The 21,661-nt window shown below is 41.4% G+C and overlaps 1 protein-coding gene across 6 annotated transcripts in view; it reads right to left on the bottom strand.

The window, feature by feature from the left end:
* Window positions 1-21,661, bottom strand: part of sik3 (SIK family kinase 3) — a 31,898-nt gene extending 10,237 nt beyond the window's left edge. Inside the window, exons 1-16 of one of the 6 annotated variants that reach the window (XM_020095108.2) lie at window positions 21,325-21,661; window positions 10,358-10,474; window positions 9,745-9,808; window positions 9,057-9,218; window positions 8,750-8,874; window positions 8,439-8,562; window positions 7,859-7,977; window positions 7,520-7,630; window positions 7,289-7,423; window positions 6,277-6,357; window positions 5,628-5,737; window positions 5,073-5,229; window positions 4,765-4,914; window positions 4,577-4,650; window positions 3,460-3,594; window positions 805-946 (exon numbers count right to left, since the gene is read on the bottom strand). In XM_020095108.2, the coding sequence (XP_019950667.1) occupies window positions 805-946; window positions 3,460-3,594; window positions 4,577-4,650; window positions 4,765-4,914; window positions 5,073-5,229; window positions 5,628-5,737; window positions 6,277-6,357; window positions 7,289-7,423; window positions 7,520-7,630; window positions 7,859-7,977; window positions 8,439-8,562; window positions 8,750-8,874; window positions 9,057-9,218; window positions 9,745-9,808; window positions 10,358-10,474; window positions 21,325-21,615 (2,097 nt within the window). In that variant the 5' untranslated portion in view covers window positions 21,616-21,661. The remainder of the gene's footprint in view (window positions 1-804; window positions 947-3,459; window positions 3,595-4,576; window positions 4,651-4,764; window positions 4,915-5,072; window positions 5,230-5,627; window positions 5,738-6,276; window positions 6,358-7,288; window positions 7,424-7,519; window positions 7,631-7,858; window positions 7,978-8,438; window positions 8,563-8,749; window positions 8,875-9,056; window positions 9,219-9,744; window positions 9,809-10,357; window positions 10,475-21,324) is intronic. The other 5 variants (XM_069534041.1, XM_020095107.2, XM_020095109.2 and 2 more) reach the window with 5 other exon arrangements.

Genomic DNA, 21,661 nt, shown 5'->3' with positions numbered 1-21,661 from the left:
GTCAAATCATTATTTCTTCCCAGTTTTCAGACTGATTTTTATCCTGAGTGAAGGTTTAGGAAATCAAACAGTTACCTGTGGTTTTAAACCAAAACATGCCTAACACTTCAACAGGTTAGTGCAATGTATAACAAGTGTATAGATACATATTGAATGTTTGTTACAATGCTATCATTAGCATGGTGAGATATCAACATGCTATTCGCTATATCCCTGAACCTAACTCCTCGTCTACATTCCTCGGGTAAACATTAGCTGCTTTTACATGTGCATTGAACTCTGGACAGTTTCCTGGGGCTGAATGTCAGAATACAAACATCAGACTAAGTAGTTGATCTGTACATTTTCCTGTCAGCTGTCTAGTAAAATGTCAAAGTGAGCCCATGTGACAATACAGCAGGGCAATGCCAGGAACATTCACAATGAGTGAGTGGGCTTGTTGATAGAGTTTCTAACATGCAATGAAGGCAAAACTGAAAAAAAAGGACTACAAATATCTCAAGATGAAAGAGGTGCCATACCCATAGAAGATGCCGATAAAGATATTAACTTGGAAAGACAACTAGATCCAAGATCTTTTGGCGATAAGGACAGATGCTGTTATTGATGTGTTGAAGAAAAATACTTGATTTCCGGAGTGGAATTTACAATAATTTCCTGCCTCCTGCATGCTCTACCCAGATGCCACAGCTTGACCTTTTCCTGTTGTTGTGAATGCACCTGACCCAGACTCCTTCAAATTTCTTCATATATGAGACGAAAGACAATATTTTCCAGAATAAAAAAAGCTATAGAGTAATATACCTGCTTTAGTTGCTTAATGAGGCTGCTGTTCTCTAGATGAGCCTTGAAAGCCTGGATGGTGGCGGCGCCATCAGAAAACCGTCTGACAGGTGAGAAGCGCTCCATGGGGAGATGAAGGGTGTTACAGTCCTTATAGCTGGATCTGAGGAGGGGACGACAGACACACAGACAGACACACAGACAGACACACAGAAAGACGCAACATAACACAGACACATTGACACACACACATGAGAAACAAACAAATGACATTAGCTCTTTAAACTTCAAAAATATATTAAGCCAATCATAGCAAGTACCTTACAGTGGAACATGTCATGTGTGGTAAATGGAAAATCAGATTCCCACAACTGATAGGTATCCTTTAAATAATGTAAATCCAGTTCTCATGATAGAATGACAATCAGTTTTTATTATTATTACATATCATTGAGCTGCAATTTATCCAAAGTGACTTCCAATAAGTGCATTCAACCATAAGGGTACAAACCCAGAACAGCAAGAATCATGTAATACAATGGCTTCAAAAAAGCCAAACTATAAAGTGCTACATGTAAGAGCCATATATAAGGACAACTAACTTTTTAATTTTTTTATATAAACAACAGACTTCTTAACCAATGTGTAGTAGGAAGAGATGTATCTTTAGCCTGCGCTGGAAGATGTGTAGACTTTCTGCTGTCCTGATCTCAATGTGGGGCTCGTTCCACCATTTGGGAACCAGGACAGCAAACAGTTGTGATTTAAAGGTAAGACAACCACTTACAGTTTTTTACAGTCTCTGTGCTTTACTTAGGACACAGCAGATAGATGTGGGAAATGCCACATAAACAACTCCTACATTGTGGTACGATTCAGAGAAAACTAAATTACTGGACAAAATGACTTTTTGGAAGCATTCATTTTTTTCAAGTTACATTTTTCCATCAAAAAACTCTTTTGTAAAAGTACTCCATGAACAAAGATAGAAGGCCTCTAGCTTCACACAGCCATTCTAGTTGACAGAGGAGATCCTGCCTACCACTGCAGGTAAACACAAAAACTCACACTTGAAGAAAAGTTTCTAAACTGAGTTGGAGGGAGATGATACTCTCAGGGGCTGACTTCTAGAATTACTACATAGACAACATAAAAAAATATGGCCACTACAGGAGAGAATATACACAGAGACAGTAGGGGTGTAATGGTAAACTAAAGTCACGGTTCGGCACATACCTCAGTTTTGAGGTCATGGTTTGGATAATTTTTGGTACGTTTTCGGTACGGTAAAAACAAGGAACAGAAAACATTAAAATGTTTTTTTATTTCTTTTTATTCAACCCTGGTTAACTAAACTATGGCTGTGTCTTTACAAAGGAAAACTCATAAATAAACATATAAAAATAGTAAATAAATATCCATTAATGTGCAGCATGTAAAATATGAACTGTACTTAAACTGCACCGTTATTGTATTGAATGATTATCATTATTAAATATATGAATTTTCTTTCTTTTCACTATAATGTACCTGTCTACATAGTTTGCAAAGGGTCTGATGCCCTGCTGGTTCTAACGATGTCTCCTCTGTAGAGAACACTCTCACAATAGGGAAAGAGGTTTATAAAGGGCTGGTGTGATTTGCTGGCTGAAATGCGCACGATAGGAAACTTCGTAAAGGGCTCGATTACTTTCAGTGTGGTTGAACCCTGCTTTTTCAACAAAAGAGAATGGTTGCATATCCGCTGCTATAAAAACACCTCTGTCGCTCATTATTGCTTTGACACGGCCTGAATTGTTTGCTTTAATGCAGCGTGGAGCTGAGTTTGCACGGAACTTGTATTTTTCCATGTCCCACTAATGTAATGTTAGTGGGACATCACTCTGGGGATGCCGTTTCAAACGATTTGGCATGTTCGATGTGCTACCATATCTGATAGCAGTTGTGCAATTTCGGCAAACAGCTTTTGTACAATCCACTCGTCTATGTCCGTCGTCATCATAGTTTACTGTGAAACTGAAGTGTTCACACACAGCGAAATTAAATGATGAGGGAGGGTCTACACACTCCTGTTTGTCTGCGGTCACTACATCCATGAGCCTATAGCACACCTGGTTGTTCAACTTGTCCCTCGGAATTTGAGACGCACACAATAGGTCCTGCACCTGGACTTGCTGCATTTGTTCAGCACACGTGCGTACTGAACTGAAAGGCCCGTACTGGAAATTTCGGGTTCGGATACATATACCGCTACACCCCTAAGAGATTTAAATTGATTCTTTTGTACAAAAACAGGCATAAACCTGTCACATATCTGCTCTTTCCAGGTTTGGGATGGGAATAAACAGTTATTTTGAATCATGGTGTATTGGTAAGATGGAGATATGTCTGCCATGTGCCACAGTCTCCACCTATGATGCCATTATTTAAAAAAAAAAAATCCTCCTTTGGAAGATGCACAACCTTCCCCTGTTGCAGGTACTTCAGGTATAGCAGTGTTGTGTGTGTGTGTGTGTGTGTGTGTGTGTGTGTGTGTGTGTGTGTGTGTGTGTGTGTGTGTGTGTGAGTGAGATAGAAGAGTTAGGCTTGAATCGCCTGCATTTAATGTGTGTGTTTGTGCATTTGTGTGTGTGTGTGTTTGTGCATATACAGCACAGAGCGGGCGTGTCCCCTCACCGGGTGTATATGTCGGGGGCCCAGCCCCCCCTCTGGCGGGGGCCCTGGGATCGCTGTGACTCTGCTGAGGGCTCGCCATGCGATGTGCTCATGAGAGCGTGCGTCGTGTGCCGCTTGGAGCGGTTCGCCAGGTACCTGGGCCGCAGGGAGGGGGGAGGACGGGGGTGAGGGTGAAAGACAGGAAGCAGCGCTGGTCAGCTCTCTGTCCTCATTGGCTAATGGAGGAAGGGGGAGGCCTGCCCCCTTCCCACCTCTGCCAATTGGTGCCATCATTCATATCATCTTAGCCAATCAGAAAAACAGTTAAATTACACCATAGATGGATGTTAAAGCTTGAGGCTATTCCACAACCCCCCAGCTTCCAATTAAGGACTGGCCGGGTTGCCTTTTGTAATCACTGGTTCTGCAAGCTCAGAGTTAGCAAAGCTGTGAGAGAAAGAGCGAGAAATAATTTGGCACTTTATGAGAGAGATAAAGAAGTTTTCGGCCAAAGAGTTTGAGAGATAGGAGGGCTAAGTTTGGTGGCAGATTGAGTTTGGAATTGTGGCAGAAGGCACTTGCGCGATGGACAAAAGGAGGAGAGATGGGATAAGCACCACAGATGAGTGGCCACCTCCCGTGGGAAAAGCAGAGCAGCCTAAAGGCACTCACTCCCAGCAACCCAGGACACCAGCGAAGTCTGCAGAGGCTACTGTCTGAAGAGGACCAACTGGGAAACCCTAACCTGGACTTCTGAATCCAAAACCATAATTCCGTAGACCAAACCTGTGGCTTGCTTTTCAATGGTCATACCTGTTCTTTAATAACAAGTAAAAAGTATGTTTTGCATGTCACTGCCCTGTTGTAACCTGTAAGACGTTAACCCTAAATAGAAAGTCATGATGCAGATGTGTTTTTGGTTTACGTTTGTAAATTATTTTAAATAATATTCAAATAATTTGAGGTCAAGGCTTATATGTAAATGTAACTAATGAACTGATAAGTATAGATCCTAATCCCTAATTTAAAATTCATAGAGAACCCATCAGTCTATTGTCACAGGCTACGGGCCTTCCAGAGGATCCAGTAAAGACAGCACCTTTGAAAAGAATATCCCAAAACCATCACTGTGGGTTACCTCTGTACGGCCTCTTGGTCTGGTTCTCCATCGGAACCCTCCTCATCCACTGGAGCTACTGCAGGGATAGGGTGCTGAGAGAGGCAAAGAGTTTACTGGTCAGCACCCCTACAGTTTGCATGATGGGACAGTAAACAAACCTCACAAATACTGAAATCCAGAACCTTTGGAACAACATCAATACTCACCGGGCTAGCGACAAGCGGCGAGGGCCCCCGGGGCCTCTTGAGAAGCTGAGCGTGTAGTTGAATGTTAGCCCCACCGTCGGAAGCTCTTCGACCCAGAGGCCCCATGCCGTTGAGCAGTTGCAGAGTGGGTGGCTGTAGCAATGACTGTTCCTGGGGGATCAACAGCCAAAAGAAATTAGATCAAAGACAAAAATCAATGAAGTTGATATGTAGATTCAACCAGTACAAACATTTGTGGTTTCTGCAGGTAAACTGATTGAATCCAGAAACCCTCTAATTGTTAACCAAGAGACCCTGACTCACTGTACCTTGTACTCCAGCTGTTGTGTGGGCTGCAGGCTCTGTGTGGGCATGAGAGTGTGCATCTGGCCCATAATGGGGGCCAGTGGGGGGAAAGGGGGCTGTGGCACTGCACCACGTGGGAAACCCGGTGGCAGTTTCTGTAGGTCCTCCTGCATCTCTGTCCTGTGGTAGGAGAGAGAATTACAGGAAGGAGTCGATGGTTTTAGTTATGTTATCAAGAACTAAGCTTGTACATGAGATATGACATATTATTCAAATCAATGAGGAAAATAACAATAAGGGTTCAGACCCAAAGATTCAAGTAGTTTAAGGAAACAGCAATTATTTACGAGAAAGGTCAATGTTTAGGATGGCAAATATTTTTATTTTTATCTGCTTGAGTGGCTGAGAAATAAAAAAAATTCTCAACGTTATCAATTCTGTCAGCCTTTCAGAAAACCCTCAGGGTTTCAGAGGTTGTTTTAATTGTGCACCTTAAGTCTTAAAGGGTTAATATTCCCCATTTTTGACTGAATATGTAATACTGCTCCATTGGATTATTTACAATCAAAAGGTGTTACCTTTGGTCTGGTACCCCCACAGTGTGTCGCCTCATTGAGAGGTAGCGAGCCATGGCCTCAGGAGATGGCTCCTCTCCTTCATCACTGTCCAGTGCCATGTTGCCATCAGGCTAAACAATAAAAGAAAAACACACATATATATAGTCATTAGTTAAGTCTGTGGTGCAGAAAATTTATCTTAAATTAAACTTAATCCAAATTTAATATACATGCTTCAAAGTCCAGGTCTTCTATTAAAGTCCCTGGTGCAATGCAGCAATCTGACACACCCTTGTGTTTCACAGTGTTTGTAGGCTCTGTATGTTTACATGTATGTGTGATTATGTCAGACCAGTCTTAATATAAATTTCAGATTACACTAACAGTTATAAACTGCACTGCTAAACTGTAAATAATGGACAGACAGACAGTTATTTCTAGGGTTGGCTACCGTTCACATTTGAACCTATTACCGGTCCTGGTACCCATCCCAACTGATTTCAAAAAAGCAAATCAACAAATATATGACAAGTGTATGTTGCTGTGTTTACTGACTTATGCCACAAAGGACTGTTCCAGCAAATTGTCACTTGTCAAAGTCTAAGTTAAAGCCATGATTGGGATTTGATCAATGCTGGCCGCACACTGAGGCCAGGCCGACCCAACTCACCTCAACAATCTGGTTCTCAGGGTTGATGAGCTGGACATGTGGAACGGTCATGCTAACTGGATTACCCTGTGGATCTGTCTGCTGGATGGACGGACACACACAAGCACACACAAACACAGGTGATGTAAGGATTGCACTAATTTTCTAATCTTCTTAGTGCAGTGAGATTGGCAGATGTGGGTTAAAGTCAATCAACTTCACTCAGTGGACAGACATGCTGACTAGGTCAGGCTAATGTAACAGTCATGTGAAACAATACACTCTTCAGAAATCATCAAAGAAAAATAAAAGATGCTTCTATGATACAAAAAGAGTGAAGAAATCAGCCTGATGGTGCCTTGAAAAATATCCACTGTTCCTCAGGGTCTCACAAATCAAACTCTAACTTTATACCAATGAAGAATCTCTTGTGTTGGGTTCACATCAAACACAAAAAAAAATTGATTACTTATGAACGTTTGGATTACTTGTGTTTCTGTGCACATTACAACAGCCGTAAACAAAAACCATGAATATTTGTTCTCCAGAAAAGAGGAGTGGAGGATTACTGTTTGAAGTGACATCAACTGCTGATTTCACAGTCTCCTCAAGGAGCTGCGTCTGGATGTCTGCCGTTTCCAGCGCTACCTGAGGCTGACAAGTAACTGCTAGTTTGGGTTGGTGCCAGAGTTTGTCTCTGGTGAGTTTCATTCTGAACACTGACTGGTTTATGCAACATTGCCCGAGCTCAAATATTTCAACACGAGCAACTTATCCAAATAACGCTTATTTCATGTCACACCAAATAACCATAAAAATAATGACTTGATATACAAAAGTGATTACTGAATGCACGTAGTGGCATTCAGTAATTGTTAAGATAATCTGGGACCCACTGGCTCTAGAAACTGTTCAGTTATTATAAAATGTCACAGAACCAAACTCATTAACAATGCTGTCAAGTGGTGCCAACATGGATAAATCGGTTGTAACCCCCCATCATATAATGGTACAACCAAAGACAATGACTTACCTGTACAGCATTAAGGGGATAGCTAATGGAGCGCGGCGGAGGCTGGGCAACACGCAGGGTCTTGTGTTTCTTGAGGCGGTCGGCCAGCAGACTATAGATGGCACTGTAGTGATCATATGCATCTGTTTGTAGAGACTATGGTGTAAAAAAAAAAAAAGGATGTTAAAATCAAGATGACTTTTGAGAAAAAGTTCTGAAACCTAAAATAAATAGCGGCATTTTGTGTCCAACCTGAAGTGTGCGTTCTCTGTCCAGGCCAATCTCAGACATGGCTATGAGCACCTGCTCGTTGATGAGCTCTGTCTCTCTCTCCGTCTTCACCTGCACACACTCTGCTATCAACTGGAAGAGACAAGAAATGGGGTGAAGAGTTGATTATGAGCAGACTTTCATATAAATGGTGAAAGGCTGTGTCAGACTTCCATAGCCTTTTTCATGAACAAAGTTTGAAGCATTTCAGGAAAAAGTTAAACAAAAAGCAGTTTGTTTGAAATAAAATTGCTTAATTGTGAAGTGGAAAATTAGATGTGTAGAGCTTTTTTTCTCTGAATAATTCTGTAGGGGCCTCACCCTGTCAAAGTCAGGGTCCGGGTCTCCTTGTCTCATCCACTTGTTCTTACAGATCTGCTCCATGGTCAGCCGTCTGCTGGGCTCCAGAACTAACATGTGTCTGATCAAGTACTCACAGTCTGTGGTAACACACAGATGCATTTTCACATAAGACAACATCACTTGTAACATAAATACATAGTTTATTTTTGCAAAGAAATAGTTATAATAACAAGGAAACAGTGTTTACCAGCTTAAATTGCTTGATAAAAAGCCATTTTCAAGTAGTTTTCTTTATTAAACTAGTGAAAGTGATGACCTTACTGCCAGTTGTTACGACATTTATTTCTAAAATATACTATTAACGAAACTGCAGTCAACATCTTTTAATCAAAAACTCGGCCATGTAGACCCAAATTCTAGCTTCTGAAAAAGATGGTGGTGACAAACAGTATCATGTGTAGAGAACAGTTGTTAATGTTGACCCTCTAATGCAGCTTAACCAGATTCTCTTCTGTCTACCCACTTGCTTCGTATGTTGTTTAAAATCCACATGGAGGAGAAGGTGGACAGAGGGAGTCAGGTTTTACAGAAGTCCTACCTGTGGACATGAAGAAGGGGATGCGGAACTTGCCACTGAGGACACGTGCTCGCAAATTTTGTAGAGTGCTGCCATCGAAAGGCAGGGCGCCACACACCAATACATATAACACCACACCTAAGCTCTATAGAAAAGACAGCAGAAAACAAGACTATGAGTTTATAGTTTTTAGACTGATGAGTTAAATTTGGACAATCAAATGACGATAGCCTATTCAAGATTCTTCTTTCTTTCTGGAAAGTTCAAGTTCAATAGCTACACCCTATGATACACCACAGCAGGGCCTGATGTAGAACTAAAAGTCTACTCACCCATATATCTACTTTTGGCCCGTCATACTCCTTGCCCTCGAAGAGTTCTGGTGCGGCATAGGGAGGACTGCCACACCACGTCTTCAACAGCTGGCCTCGAGAAAACAGGTTACTGAAGCCAAAATCTGACAGGGGAGAGAAGTTTATTAAATCTTATCACACTCCTCAGCAGAGAAAATTAAATCAAATGAGGAAAATGCTCCCAAAGCACATGCTGTCACTTGCCTACACCTACTCACTAGGACGGCCCAAAACCACTAAATTAAGTTAACCGCCCTTACATTCTTAAGCGCAAACACACACACACCTGCGATTTTGATGTTGAGGTTGTGGTCCAGGAGCAGATTCTCAGCCTTCAAGTCTCTGTGGACAATGTTGCGGCAATGACAGAAATGAACTGCTGCCACGATCTGCTTGAACTTTTTTCTGGCGTCCTTTTCTGCCATCCGCCCATGAGCCACCAGGTGGTCTACACACAAGCACACAGACAAAGTACAGCTCAGAGATTTGTGGTATACAGGCACAGTGCATCTGCAGCTAAAGGTTTAGTTAAACTGAAGGGCTGTTTTTCCCAAGAGACAGACGACGTTAACATACAGTCAGCTAAGGCTACGACTGTTTGGAGACTGAATCTGACTTGCAGCATCGGTGAGGCACATTTGAACTTAATGAGTGCTTAAGTGACAGAGAGACGATATAAAGATAACCATAAATCAAGAAACCAAGCAGTGCTGATACAAATTTTTTTGCTGTAATACAAGAATGAACTGAAATAATAACAAATCTCTCTCATTACCAAAATTCAAATTACATTTAGACTATATATTTAGCAACATTTGAAGATATTTAAAAGCTGATGGGCTGCAAATTTTTTTAAGACACTTTGGACAAACTGCATATTTGAACAGCACTAAAACAACAACAGAAACACGAACTAAAAAGCAAAGTCAATAACAAAAATGAAGTCCCACGGTAACAGTGGGGAACTCCCTTACCAAATATCTCTCCACCGCTCGCATACTCTGTTACCAGATAAATCATCCTCTCTGTCTCCATCACCTAAGGACATAAACAAAGGATATCAAACAGGACCTACAGATCATCGGACAGACCAACATCTAGTGATGGGTGGTTCGCCCGTTACACAACAGAATGAGTAAGCATTCTTTGGCATACAAACGGGCAGATTTATATAACAAAATCTGCCAGTGTGGTATTCAGTATATTTATGTGTGAGGATTTACAGTCAGCATTAATTATCCAAATTTTAAGGCCATGTTCTTGTGATTAAGTGAAGACTGGGTTGGTTTTGTGTTACAATCCACATACACCTGAAGAAGTGAAAGCCAATAAGAAACTGTCTTTCCTCAAGACTATGGTTATACTAAACAGCCCCCAGTTTTGCATCAGTGAATGTCAAATAAAATGTTCCCTTTTATTTTACAGCTATAGCCAATATTTTTGTGTAAATAAGTAAAAAGGAAAAAAAAGGCAGGTAACATCAGATCCTCCTTAACCAACACATTCAGTTTGTTTTCTATTGGGCCACAAGTCTCAGGTGTAAGATCTCAGCAGTATAGCTCGTCGCCTTCGTGGGCGAGTGTGTACCTGATAGAGACGAATGATGTGGGGGTGCTTCAGCAACTTCATGATTTGCACCTCTCTGAAGATCTTTTTCAGGTTCTCATCGTCCAGCTGGGTCTTATCCACTATTTTTATAGCCACCTTGAGACAGAGACAAGGGAGCAATTAAGGGGGAAATAAGGATGAATGATAACAGAGGATGAAGGAGAGAAAAAGAAAAAAACATTCAGCTTTAACCATGCAAAGTGTTTACAACCTCGCTATATAAAAGTAAACGATAAATTCACGGTAATGGTATGTAGCTGACACTTATCTACAGGCAGTAATTCCAGGACACAGCCGCGGTGCATGTGAAAATTACTGTGATGACACAGTAATCACAGAGTCAGACTCAGTCTAACCAGACAAGCACATCTATTGACAAAATACAATGAATACAACCGGAAAAAATAACAACAGTGGCAGCAATATACTAGAACTAGACACTTTCACTTTTTAACATGAACAACTGTGTGAGGCCAAACATGGTGCTTTTTTTTGCATTCCAGCTTGTTTGGGTAACCTGACCTACGCCATGACCTTCGACAGCAAGAAAGAATATTGTGTAACTGCCGAGCCCTCGACAATGGCTTCGGCAGTGTGGACGGTGATGGTGTGTGACAGGAGCTTTGCTTTGCCACTTAGGAATGGGTAGATGACTTTAATGACTTAATCAAGCGAAGCTAATGGGACTGCCCCAAAACCCAGCTCCTGCCAAAAATAGATTGTTCGAGCACGGCCTGTCAGTGAAAAAAAATGAAAAGCATGCATCCTGCATCAACACACACATTCACATGCACACAAACAAAACATATGCACGTATGCAACCCTGAGCTCCCCTTTTCCTGATAAGAGACATGAAGATGATGAGTCTATCTGAAACCCGGCAAGGCTGACTTCCTGTTGCAGACAGGAAGGGGAAGTGAGCAAGAGCAAAGAGAAGGGCTCCTAGGAGAACACAGAGCCCCATCTCACTGGCATTAATCCAGATCAGTGTGCAACAGTTATGGAAAACATAGCATTTTAGTTTAGTTAAATAATTTTTCTTTCTTTCTTTTTTGCTGGTGAAAGTTACAAGAGTGCATATGCAGTGTTTTTCCAAGCCGGAAATTAGGCGGGGGTGGTATAATTCGGTTATAGATCAAGTAGTCCTCTTGGGTCTTCTGAAATTCTCGGTGTCTAACATTCGTGCTGCACACTGCCAACCAATCTGAGCATGATCAAAAGTGATCACTATAAGTATATATATATATATGTACAACAGATTCAGAGTGACATACACAGGCCAAAGAGTGAAATAGAACTTCTCATGTGGATGGTGAAAATTTTATGGACGATAGCTAGAGCAAGCATGCGAATGTGGTAGCGGACACAAATAAACATGCGTTCCAGACCCACCCAAAGTGGTTTGAGGGTTCAGATTTTAAAGACGCATTCAGGACCTATTTGGGTGCATTTACACATGTACTTAACATTGTCCACTTGTGTGATCTTATCACTCAGGACAGATGTAAATACATAAAAATAAAATAATCATGATATTGATTTGAAGTCATATCGCCCAGCCCTAAAGCCTAGTTTATGCTTCTGCGTCACGTCGACCCTGTACCTACACCGTCATGTGACGCCTTCGTTGAGCATTCAAAGTTTTGCGTCGAGGGAACGCGTTGCTCTGCAATTCACCGCCATGCCGCTAGGGGGGTGTGGCTGTGTGTTTGTGTGGTTTATGGGTTATAGCCGAATCTTCCGATCACAGTAAACAACGGCGACCGAGGTGGAGCAGCTGTATTTGGAGTTGGAGCGCATCAATATTGAAGAAGAAATGCTTATATTGCAAATGTTGAAGCGCAGACGACAGAAAAGATGTTTGCGGAGGTGGTCTGTACGACGAGGAAGAAAGACCAGAAAAAGCAACTGCCAGAACTTACGTTCTGAGCGGACCAATCACAGCGCTTGTTGTCCGCGTCAACGCGACGCGTAGTTAGGATTTTTTGGAGGTGCGCGTCAGGCTACGGCGTAGGGGTCCGCGTCGACGCGGTGCAGAAGCATAAACTAGGCTTAACTCAGGGTGTTAATATTTCACTGATGTATGCCTACCACCATATAAAAACAGTGTATACATGTCTGCAGCCTTATGAAAGACAACAGTAGAACTCTAATTCCTGTTATTGAGAAAACAAACACTGACTGTGGCGTAAACAGTCAAGAACAGATTCTGTGACATTCAATCTGAGTGCCTGTACACCATCGCTACAGTCCCCGATCAGAGGTGAGAAAATTTCATATCCATTCTTCAAATTCCAGCCATGATGCTATGAGTGAATTAAAAGCAGGTGAAAAAGCAGGCAAATGAGTGATGGAAAATATTAATATTATATTATAAATTCAGAATTGATACAGACAACGATTATATATATGTTGCTTGCATGTGTAGTATGTATTTTGCATTGTAATTATTAATAAAAGGAGCTAAGATGCATAATGTGGAATATTTCTTGTTCTATGCTGTCAATCATGTCCTCTATTCTAGAATAGAGCATATTTAACATGATCCAAATTCCTCTCTGGATCAATTAAGTATTTCTGATTCAGATTAATGAAAATAAAATCAGGTATTGACCAATGTCGTTTCAAGCAATTGGTGAACAGTTCAAAAAATGATCAGAGCATAACTTAACATTTAGGTTTAGTAATCTATTCTTTAGCATCAGGATACACAATGAAGATGGACTCTCTCTCTCGACTGTAATGAGATGAAGTGTCACATAGCCTCTTAAATCACAAGACTATGACCTCAACATAGCACCGTGCCAGAGCAGCTGCTGCCCAGAGTCTCAACCAGTTACTGTACATTAACACACACGCATACACACACACACGCATACACACACACACGCATACACACCCACACACACAAATCAGGCCTTTAATTCACATATCACAAACATTCAAGTGATTGATGCCTGGACTGTGACAGTCTGCTATAAATTTAGATCTCCCCTTCTTTATCTGTGAGTTATAATTTTTCATTGTAAATATAGAGGACATCACAGCAGACAGGAATGATACAATGACAACTAGCAGACTTTAGTGAGGCTCACAGACATTTGTTAAAAAGGGGGGTTTGAATGTGAGAACACTGCAATTGTGCTATGATACAGTGATGGTGCAGACCATGGGGGTTTTCGGACATGAACTCTGGAGGTATGTCTGCTCAATTGGGTCCGGTGATTTGCGTTTTGCTTTCTCATCCCCTCCAGAGAATGATTCTCCAGATTTAAGTGCATGTCTGAAAGCAGCTTATTCCACTGCTTAACACAGAAAAACAATGTGAGGTGAAGTTTGAGCAATACACCAAGGTTGATTTATGAGTTGCAGTGGTAGCTCATGTATTAACATTAAGTACAAATATTTAACTAAAATGTTTTTAAAGGATTTCAAGATGCTTAATGACAACTCTGTAAATATCCTCCAGTGGCCCAGACAGAGTCCTGACTTGAACCGAACTGAACATACATGGAGGAACCTGAAAATGGCTACCAGCTCACCTGAAAGTGCTTGAGAGGATCTGCACAGAAGTATGGCATGTTTGTTGTTGTTGTTCTGTGATGAGGATATTTCAATGCCACTGTTTAACACTAAACAGAGAGTAAAAGAATACCTGCATCTGCAGCCCAGTTTCATTTTGAAAGAACATTAAACTGACCTATTAAATGTGTACCACAACATGTCAGATCAGGGCACAACCTTCGTCATGTTGCTTGTTTTTAAGAAACCATTTCATTTCATCAGAGCAAAGCATAATGTGGCCTTTTCAGAGTTCAACTGCACATATTAACCACATACTGAATGTACCATGATAAAAACGGTTAGAAATATATACAATATCCCCTCTCAGTATAATATAGTACAATGAAAAAGTACGACATGCAGCAGCCCTAAAATTAATTATTAAGGTGTATCGACCCTTGTAGAATAAGTTTCACAAGGACAAATCATAATTTTCCTTATGTAGGTTTGATTTACAAGAAAGCTGCTATATTAAGACTGCATTTGTTGGGGGCACTGGCTAAGGAGGTAGAGCTGGACATCCACTAACAAGAGTGTTCCAGGGCAAGATACTGAGGCCCGAATTGCCCCTGACAGCTGTGCCACTAGTGGAAGATTGATGTGTGATAAAGAAAGTGGTGCAAATAGATGCACTCCAGATTTTGAAAACATTCACTCATGACACAAGTATAATGTGGCTGATCCTACATAGAGAATTAGGTCTCTGGTGTCACGTCAGTACAGTGGAAAGCAGAGGTAAGTACATGTTACATGCTTATGTGTGCAGACATACACACACATTTGTACTTCTATCTTTGTGAGGACACTCATTGGCATCATACATTCCAGAACCCCTTATCCTATCCGTAACCATCCAAACTAAATGACTAACCCTTACCTAGAGCTGGGCGATATGGGAAAAAATAACAACTGAATTTCCCCAGTGTGTGGATAAATAAAGTTTCATCTTATCTTAGCTTAAATCAGCACCAACGCACTGAGGCACATCACTCTGCTGGTCAATAAGTGACTCTTCTCCTCTGCTCACACGTAGAACCGATCTTTATAAAAACCTGATGAATTCATATTTATGTTCCTGGATAAATGAGGCGTCACTTCTTCTGCAAAAGAGAAGTTAAAACACTGTGTTACGTCATAATTTGTGGGAGGAACTTCTGTCTGCCGTAGTGTGAGTGTTTGTGTGTGTCCGCTCGTCTCTGTCCCTCTTCACACTTGAACTGATCATGTGATTCCATCACATGGAATATTCACTATCTAGTCCATATTCTAACATAATTGGTTCGGGGCGGTGCTATTCTCATTATCATTGGCTTTTCATGTTGTCCATTAAAACATAGATGGGATGAGTTCTATCGACGTTATATCGTGATCATTTTCTATATCGTTTTATCGCCCAGCTTTACCCTTACACTAACCTAAACCTTATTCTAGCCCAAGTCTTAACTCTCAAACAGCCCATTGAAAAATTGAGGAAAATGTCCTCGCTTTCCAAAAATGTCCTCACTCTGTTGGGTCACTGCTTAAAATGGTCCTCACAAATATATAAGTACAGGAACACTTGCAAACGTGCATGCACACACACACACACAGGTGCTGTGACATAATGAAAGAGATCACCTTCATCCAGAGGTCACACAGATTACACCTCGGTGGAGATGTAATGCTCGAGCTTAACCTTTATCAGAGCATGAGAGAATTTAATGTGCACATGCCCACACACTCACTCACACACATATACTTGTTCTGGGGTTATGGCTACCTTTTATTTACAATAGCTAACAAGAACTTTCTTGGTACACGAAGGTTAAATTGTTGCTGTGTGTGTGTGTGTGTGTGTGTGTGTGTGTGTGTGTGTGTGTGTGTGTGTGTGTGTGTGTGAGTGAGAGTGAGAGAGAGTGAGAGTGAGAGAGAGATAGAAAGAGAGAGAAAAGGTCACAAAACATCACACACAAGAAAGGGCCAATGCAGGTCAGCACTAGCTCCACTCCTGTATGATACATGCGCACATGCAGTATGAGTCAGCACCATGCCTTTCAGAGATGTTCTTGTGTGTATGAGATTGTGTTAAAATGACTCAGTTGAATGTGTCAGGCTAAAAGTACAAGACTGGGGACATGCTACAGAGTGGCAAAACTAGGCATCACACATTTGTCGTCCATTTGCATTTTTCCCTTTTTGCATAGCAGAGGACACCTGATTACAATACATTTTTGACATGCAGCTCTAACCAGGAGCAGTATCCGGTGAGTTTTGATAAATATATATCACAATGGTAAATTGCACTGGGGAACAAATTAGTGCGATAATAACCAGAACTGCAATACCATTGACTATTGTTTCGATGACAATATTGTCGCAAAGGCCAAACTGACTGACTCTGCATCGTCGTAATGGCCATCTTGATAAGACATTGTACATATGTAATGTAATGTCAGGGTTTCCCGCAGCGCTTTATAGTTAAGGCGGCCGCCTTGACAACAACGGCCCCCCGCCTTGACTACGTCCCCTCGAAAATAAATAAATAAATAAATATTCCGCATCCCTGCATGCATAGACAGTAGGTTAAAATAAGGCCGCATCGCAATGAGGCGGAATAGCGGCAGTACATAGTGATCAAAACATGACAACGTGTGGTTCCCTTATATGATCCTGAAGGATTGTTGTGAGCATGCTCCTGTTCAATTGTATCAAAAATAAAAACCATAATATTTAGAGCATTCATTCTTTATGCTGCAAAGATTCAAGGTATCTGTCTTCTACCTGATCGCTTTGTAAGCTTGTGACAATGCCATACATTTTTGGTACAAGCAGTGAAAAAGGTGTTAACATTCAGTGCTGCCAGAGGAGGGGGAAGAAAAATGGGCATATCTCAAAAACTTTTAACGATAACTACAAAGTTGGAAATCACTTTTTTTTTTTAATCATTTATTGACTTATATAAACTTTTGAAGTTATACAGACTTTAGTGATTTGAAGTATTTCAGGATACCTCAAGAAATGACATCACCAATGTATGCACTGTCAGACATTTTCTAGTTCAAAGGGTTAAGAAATGTGAATAAGGATTCACAATTCAGTGTTTTAGCCCACCAAAGTCTAGTTTATATTACATCAGTTACATCAGTCACAAATCCTAACATGAGCAATATTATAATGAACCAAAAACATTTTTACACTCCTGATTATAACAGAAGAGATCTCTAACTTGGTGTTTTGCTTCATTGCTGCATCATATAGCTGTGTGCAGCACTTGTTGCCAAGTGCTCACTCGCATTATCATCCAAAAAGTCTGTCACTTGGAATCTGTGGCTGGTGAGCAAACCTGCCTAGTTATTTAATTCAGAAACAAACGTCAACTCTTTTTTCGGGCAGTTTACTATGTCGCAATATTGTTATTGGGGCATAAAGTAACATATCTATGATAGAGAATTCCACGTTGCCCACACTTAGTGCACAGATCATGTTATGAACACTGTGGAGGACATTTTCTGACCAAATAACTCAGATTGTGTCTACTACAGCAGTTCTTCTGGCTGGAAGAATTGCATCTGGGGTATAACCATAGGTGCTCTACAGAATAATACTGATAAAGGCTTTAGTGTCCTCTGTCATGTCGTGTAACAGAGAAAGTTTGGACTGTGTTATTTGCTCTAAATTCTCATGGCTGAGGTTGTAGGAGCAGACAACCAGAGGGCAAGGAGATCTGTGAAGCAGAAATACAGCCTTTGTCATATTATTTACCTTGATGAAATCACGCTTGAGTATGCCTCTGCGTGGTTTTGAGACAGAGAGGGGATGATGTACGTTAGAGAACTGTGTGCGAGTGTGACTGAGGGAGGGAGTGAAATTTTTACACAGTACATTAGGCCTGTTACCTAACGCTTGCCATCCTGCCTGCCCTCTTCCTCCTGCTCATCCTTTTCTTGCCTGAAAAACACACTCGAGAGGAAAGGGGAGACGACAGGAAAACAACAGGGGGAAAAAACTTTTCCGCACAGAGGCAGATCAGAACACGCAGCACAGTGCCATCTTTTACCGATCATTCTCACCTTGCTGTGGGCACAAAAAGACAGAGGGCTCTTTAAAAGTGAATCTTTACTTGATAGTTAGTCAGCTGCTAGTGATTACTACCGTGGACACAATCAGTAAATTATGTGCCAGAGGATGAATGATGATCCAATTATTATTATTTTTAGTTTCAACAAATAAATGCTTGACTATTTATCAGTAGACTAGTGAAAACATATTGCTGCCCTGCAGAATGTATTAGAGGTTTATTCAAAAAGGAGACATCTGCAAGACTACACAATATACTTGAAATATCATTTCACATTAAGTGCAGTTTAACAAAAAAGTGACTCTTTCAAAAAGTCGGATATCTTATCGAGATTTTCATAAAATTTTAAAATATAATAAGAAATGAAAAAAAGATGTATGTGTTGACAGCTCCAACTTAAATTCAGCGATCCCTCAATGTTTGTCAACAATTTGGCTATTGGTTGCTACTGCAATAATTGAAAATAATCATAAAAAAGCAAAAGCATTGAATGTTTGAATTCTTCCCAAATTCATACAATAATTGGTAAAAGAGGAACACCTAAATGGAGTGGTTTTGAGCCTGACATAGCTAATTATTGCCACACTCTTTCTAGCACAGCATGCGTGTGAGAATACAAAGTTTTGTTTTCTGTTTTGACTTCCACTCCACTAGTTGACCTTTGTGTGGAGAAGATGAACTTTCATTATAACAGGTGCAGCACACTGGCTATCTGCAACAGAAGATTTGTTGTGTGACTGCCTCTATGTTAATAAGAATATACACCAGCAGCCCTGGTCAAAAAGTATTGGCAAAATACAAGCTTGAAATGGTTGTGAGTGTTGGGGAAATACATTTAAAACTAAATGTCTTCTTTAGGTTATACAATCCAACAGAACATAATGGCACTGGTTCTTTCTGGGCTTCTAAGGCTATTAAAAGTAAATAACCAGGTTGTCTTTGGTGTGAATGCGCTGCAGGGTATCATCCATCTCCTTCTCAGAACTGATGAAGTTGTTAAGGTATTTTTGTCAAGTCAGCTTTTCTCATTGGATTGTTATGAAACCTAGGCAATAAAACAAGGCTCCAAAGTGCATTTCATCCGATGACTGGTAACCGTATCCATATTCATGACATCCACAGGCATGCAAAAGCAACTGGTGATGCCGCCGAAACCCCTGCACTAGATGATGAAAGTCATGAGCTGACTGTCTGTATGAGACCACCATCAATAGACAACAGACAAGGCTTCTCTTTCATTCTGTAATTCCAAATTTGACTGTAATTTTGTCCTATGTCTCTCACTCTCAGTGAAACAGTCTCACACACACACACAAGTATTAACAGACAAACACACAACAAGAGCTACAGCTTCATAACCAGCTCATTAATCTGTCACTATCATGTTGCATCTGTCCATGTATTTATTGCTCCTAAAAAAAGATAAAACAAACCACAATCATACCCATTAGTATTTATACATGAAGAGAAATTTCATCTGCAAATCTATTCCACAGCAGTCACTGAAGCCATTTGTTTTGTCCTCCTGAAACTGAATGGAAGCTTCCCTGGGTTCTGTTGCTCAAAGCAGACAATGACCCATGTCTGCCTGTCTGTGTGTATGTCAACAAGGGCACAGAGGAAAAGCTGCACACTCAGCTGCCTTGACACACCTTTATTAGTGCCACTGGAATTAAAGGATCTTCACCAGGTAATAAAACAAAATTATTGCAGCAGTTGTCAGTAAGTTAAGACTTCAGCAACCACTACAGGTGTGTTCCACCAATTCAACCAACATAAGTGATGCGCACAATCAAAAGAGCCATGCTTCTAATGTCACAATAGTTAGTGTGGTCCTCAACAGAAGCCTTTTCTAACAAACTGGAAAGCAAAGCACCTACTTGCAGATATAGTCAAGCTGTTGTTGTCAAGTGCTCCAAGTGAGGCTTTTAGAGTAGTTCTTTATTTTAGTCCCTTTTGGGCTTACGCTACCATTCTTGTTAAGAAGGCATAAACAACATATTTGGAGTCACAATCGACTGCGTGAAATCAAATAAAGCCTTGAAAGAGTGAGGCTCTTGATCCAATAGATCACCACAAAATAAAAACACATCATAGCATATTAGAGAAATCCATTCCTCTTGAAATGCCCCAAACTTTACGTGCCATCGAGGTGCAAACCTTCCGCTTGCAAAAACCACTAAAAGGCCTTTTTAGAAAAGGCTGGGAAGCGTCACAATCAGATTATAGAGCATACAAGTGAAATATGGCAGACCCCAATACAACGCATATATTATAAGTTTTGCACTAATATATAGAGTGAATGCTTCTTCAGGATTTTCTTCCTGTTTCTTTATTATTGTTTCTCTTCTTTGAATAGCACTAATGTTATTTGTTACTAACTGTCTACTAGTAAATGTGTCATATCATACTAGTGCACTGGTGACTAGCTCCCAAATCTCTGTGAAAAGCATCTTCTCACACTAAAAACGTGTTGTAGCATTTCTGAAACCACTACGTTTGCAATGTCACTGTTTTCTTGTCCGGCTCCGTGTGACTGACCATCTGCCCATTAACCGAGATATCTGAGCACCACAACCAGCTGGTACACGACGCTGAAATAAAGCTCTGTCACCTTGTTAAAAAACATGTACTTCATTTTAGAAAGACGTCAGAAACGTTCATGAGACACCGTGATAAAAAAAAAAAAAGACACGCTCAGTGTTTATTCCAATTCAGTCTGTGTCACTTCAGTTAGCGTCGAATTCAGAGGCTAAATCCGTTTTAGACTGAATTTCACAGATAGTTTAACACTTGGGAAACCTACACATGCTAACATTGGAGGTGCATTGCTACTACATGTTGAGTGACCCAGCAGGGCTCTGCAAACTTTTAACCTTGAGGCTTGGTTTGCGTCTGATAGATTCCTGACTCCAACCAAATAGCTAATTAGCTACGAAGCTAAGCTAGCGACTCCGGTCGGAACGTTGAGAGTCTCCCCCTTTTCATCTTCGTCGATACCCTTCTCTCCGTCCTCTGCCACACATTCACCCGGGCCTCTCTAGCTTCCCCCCTTCGAACACTACGAGTTCGTGTGTGTGTGTGGAACCATCTTGTGGTAAATGTGTTTGTCTCCTGTAGTTAGAAGTGATGCCCCGTGTCGAACGGACCCCCCACCCCCTCCCTCCAACACCAAGCAGCGGTGTCACCAAAGCGGGCTGGCCGTTGTCTCCCCGGAGCCTAAAGGCCCCAGCGTCATCCTGACTAAATGATCGAATAGGTTTGAAATAAAACAATGACAACTTCTACTTGTTCACCTCTAACGCTCGCCCATGAGCCGTCTTACCTTCGCTTTGGTAATGATGTGTGTGGCGAGCTTAACAACCGCGAAATTCCCCTTGCCGATGGTCCGCTCGATTTCATAGTGGCCCACTCGGGCTGGGGGGAGCCTGGTGGCCGAAGAGTGGCCAGGATTGGTGATGCACCCGGGGGCCGTGCTGGTACGACTGGAGTGGCTGATCCCGGAGGAAGGCTGGGCCCGGTTCTGGGAGCCCATGACTGCGTGGGTCGGTCGGGCAGAGTGCGTAATCCCGGCCGCAGCGGACCCCGCAGCACCTCCGCTTGACACGGCCGCCATCTTCTCGCCTCTCTGCGGGAACAACAAGCAGCCTTGCGCAGCGCGC

This window comes from Paralichthys olivaceus, chromosome 11 (genome assembly GCF_024713975.1).
Source record: "Paralichthys olivaceus isolate ysfri-2021 chromosome 11, ASM2471397v2, whole genome shotgun sequence".
In the NCBI taxonomy this organism is placed as follows: Eukaryota; Metazoa; Chordata; class Actinopteri; order Pleuronectiformes; family Paralichthyidae; genus Paralichthys; species Paralichthys olivaceus.
Note: the sequence above shows the minus strand (reverse complement) of the source record. Positions and strands in the feature narration are given on the sequence as shown.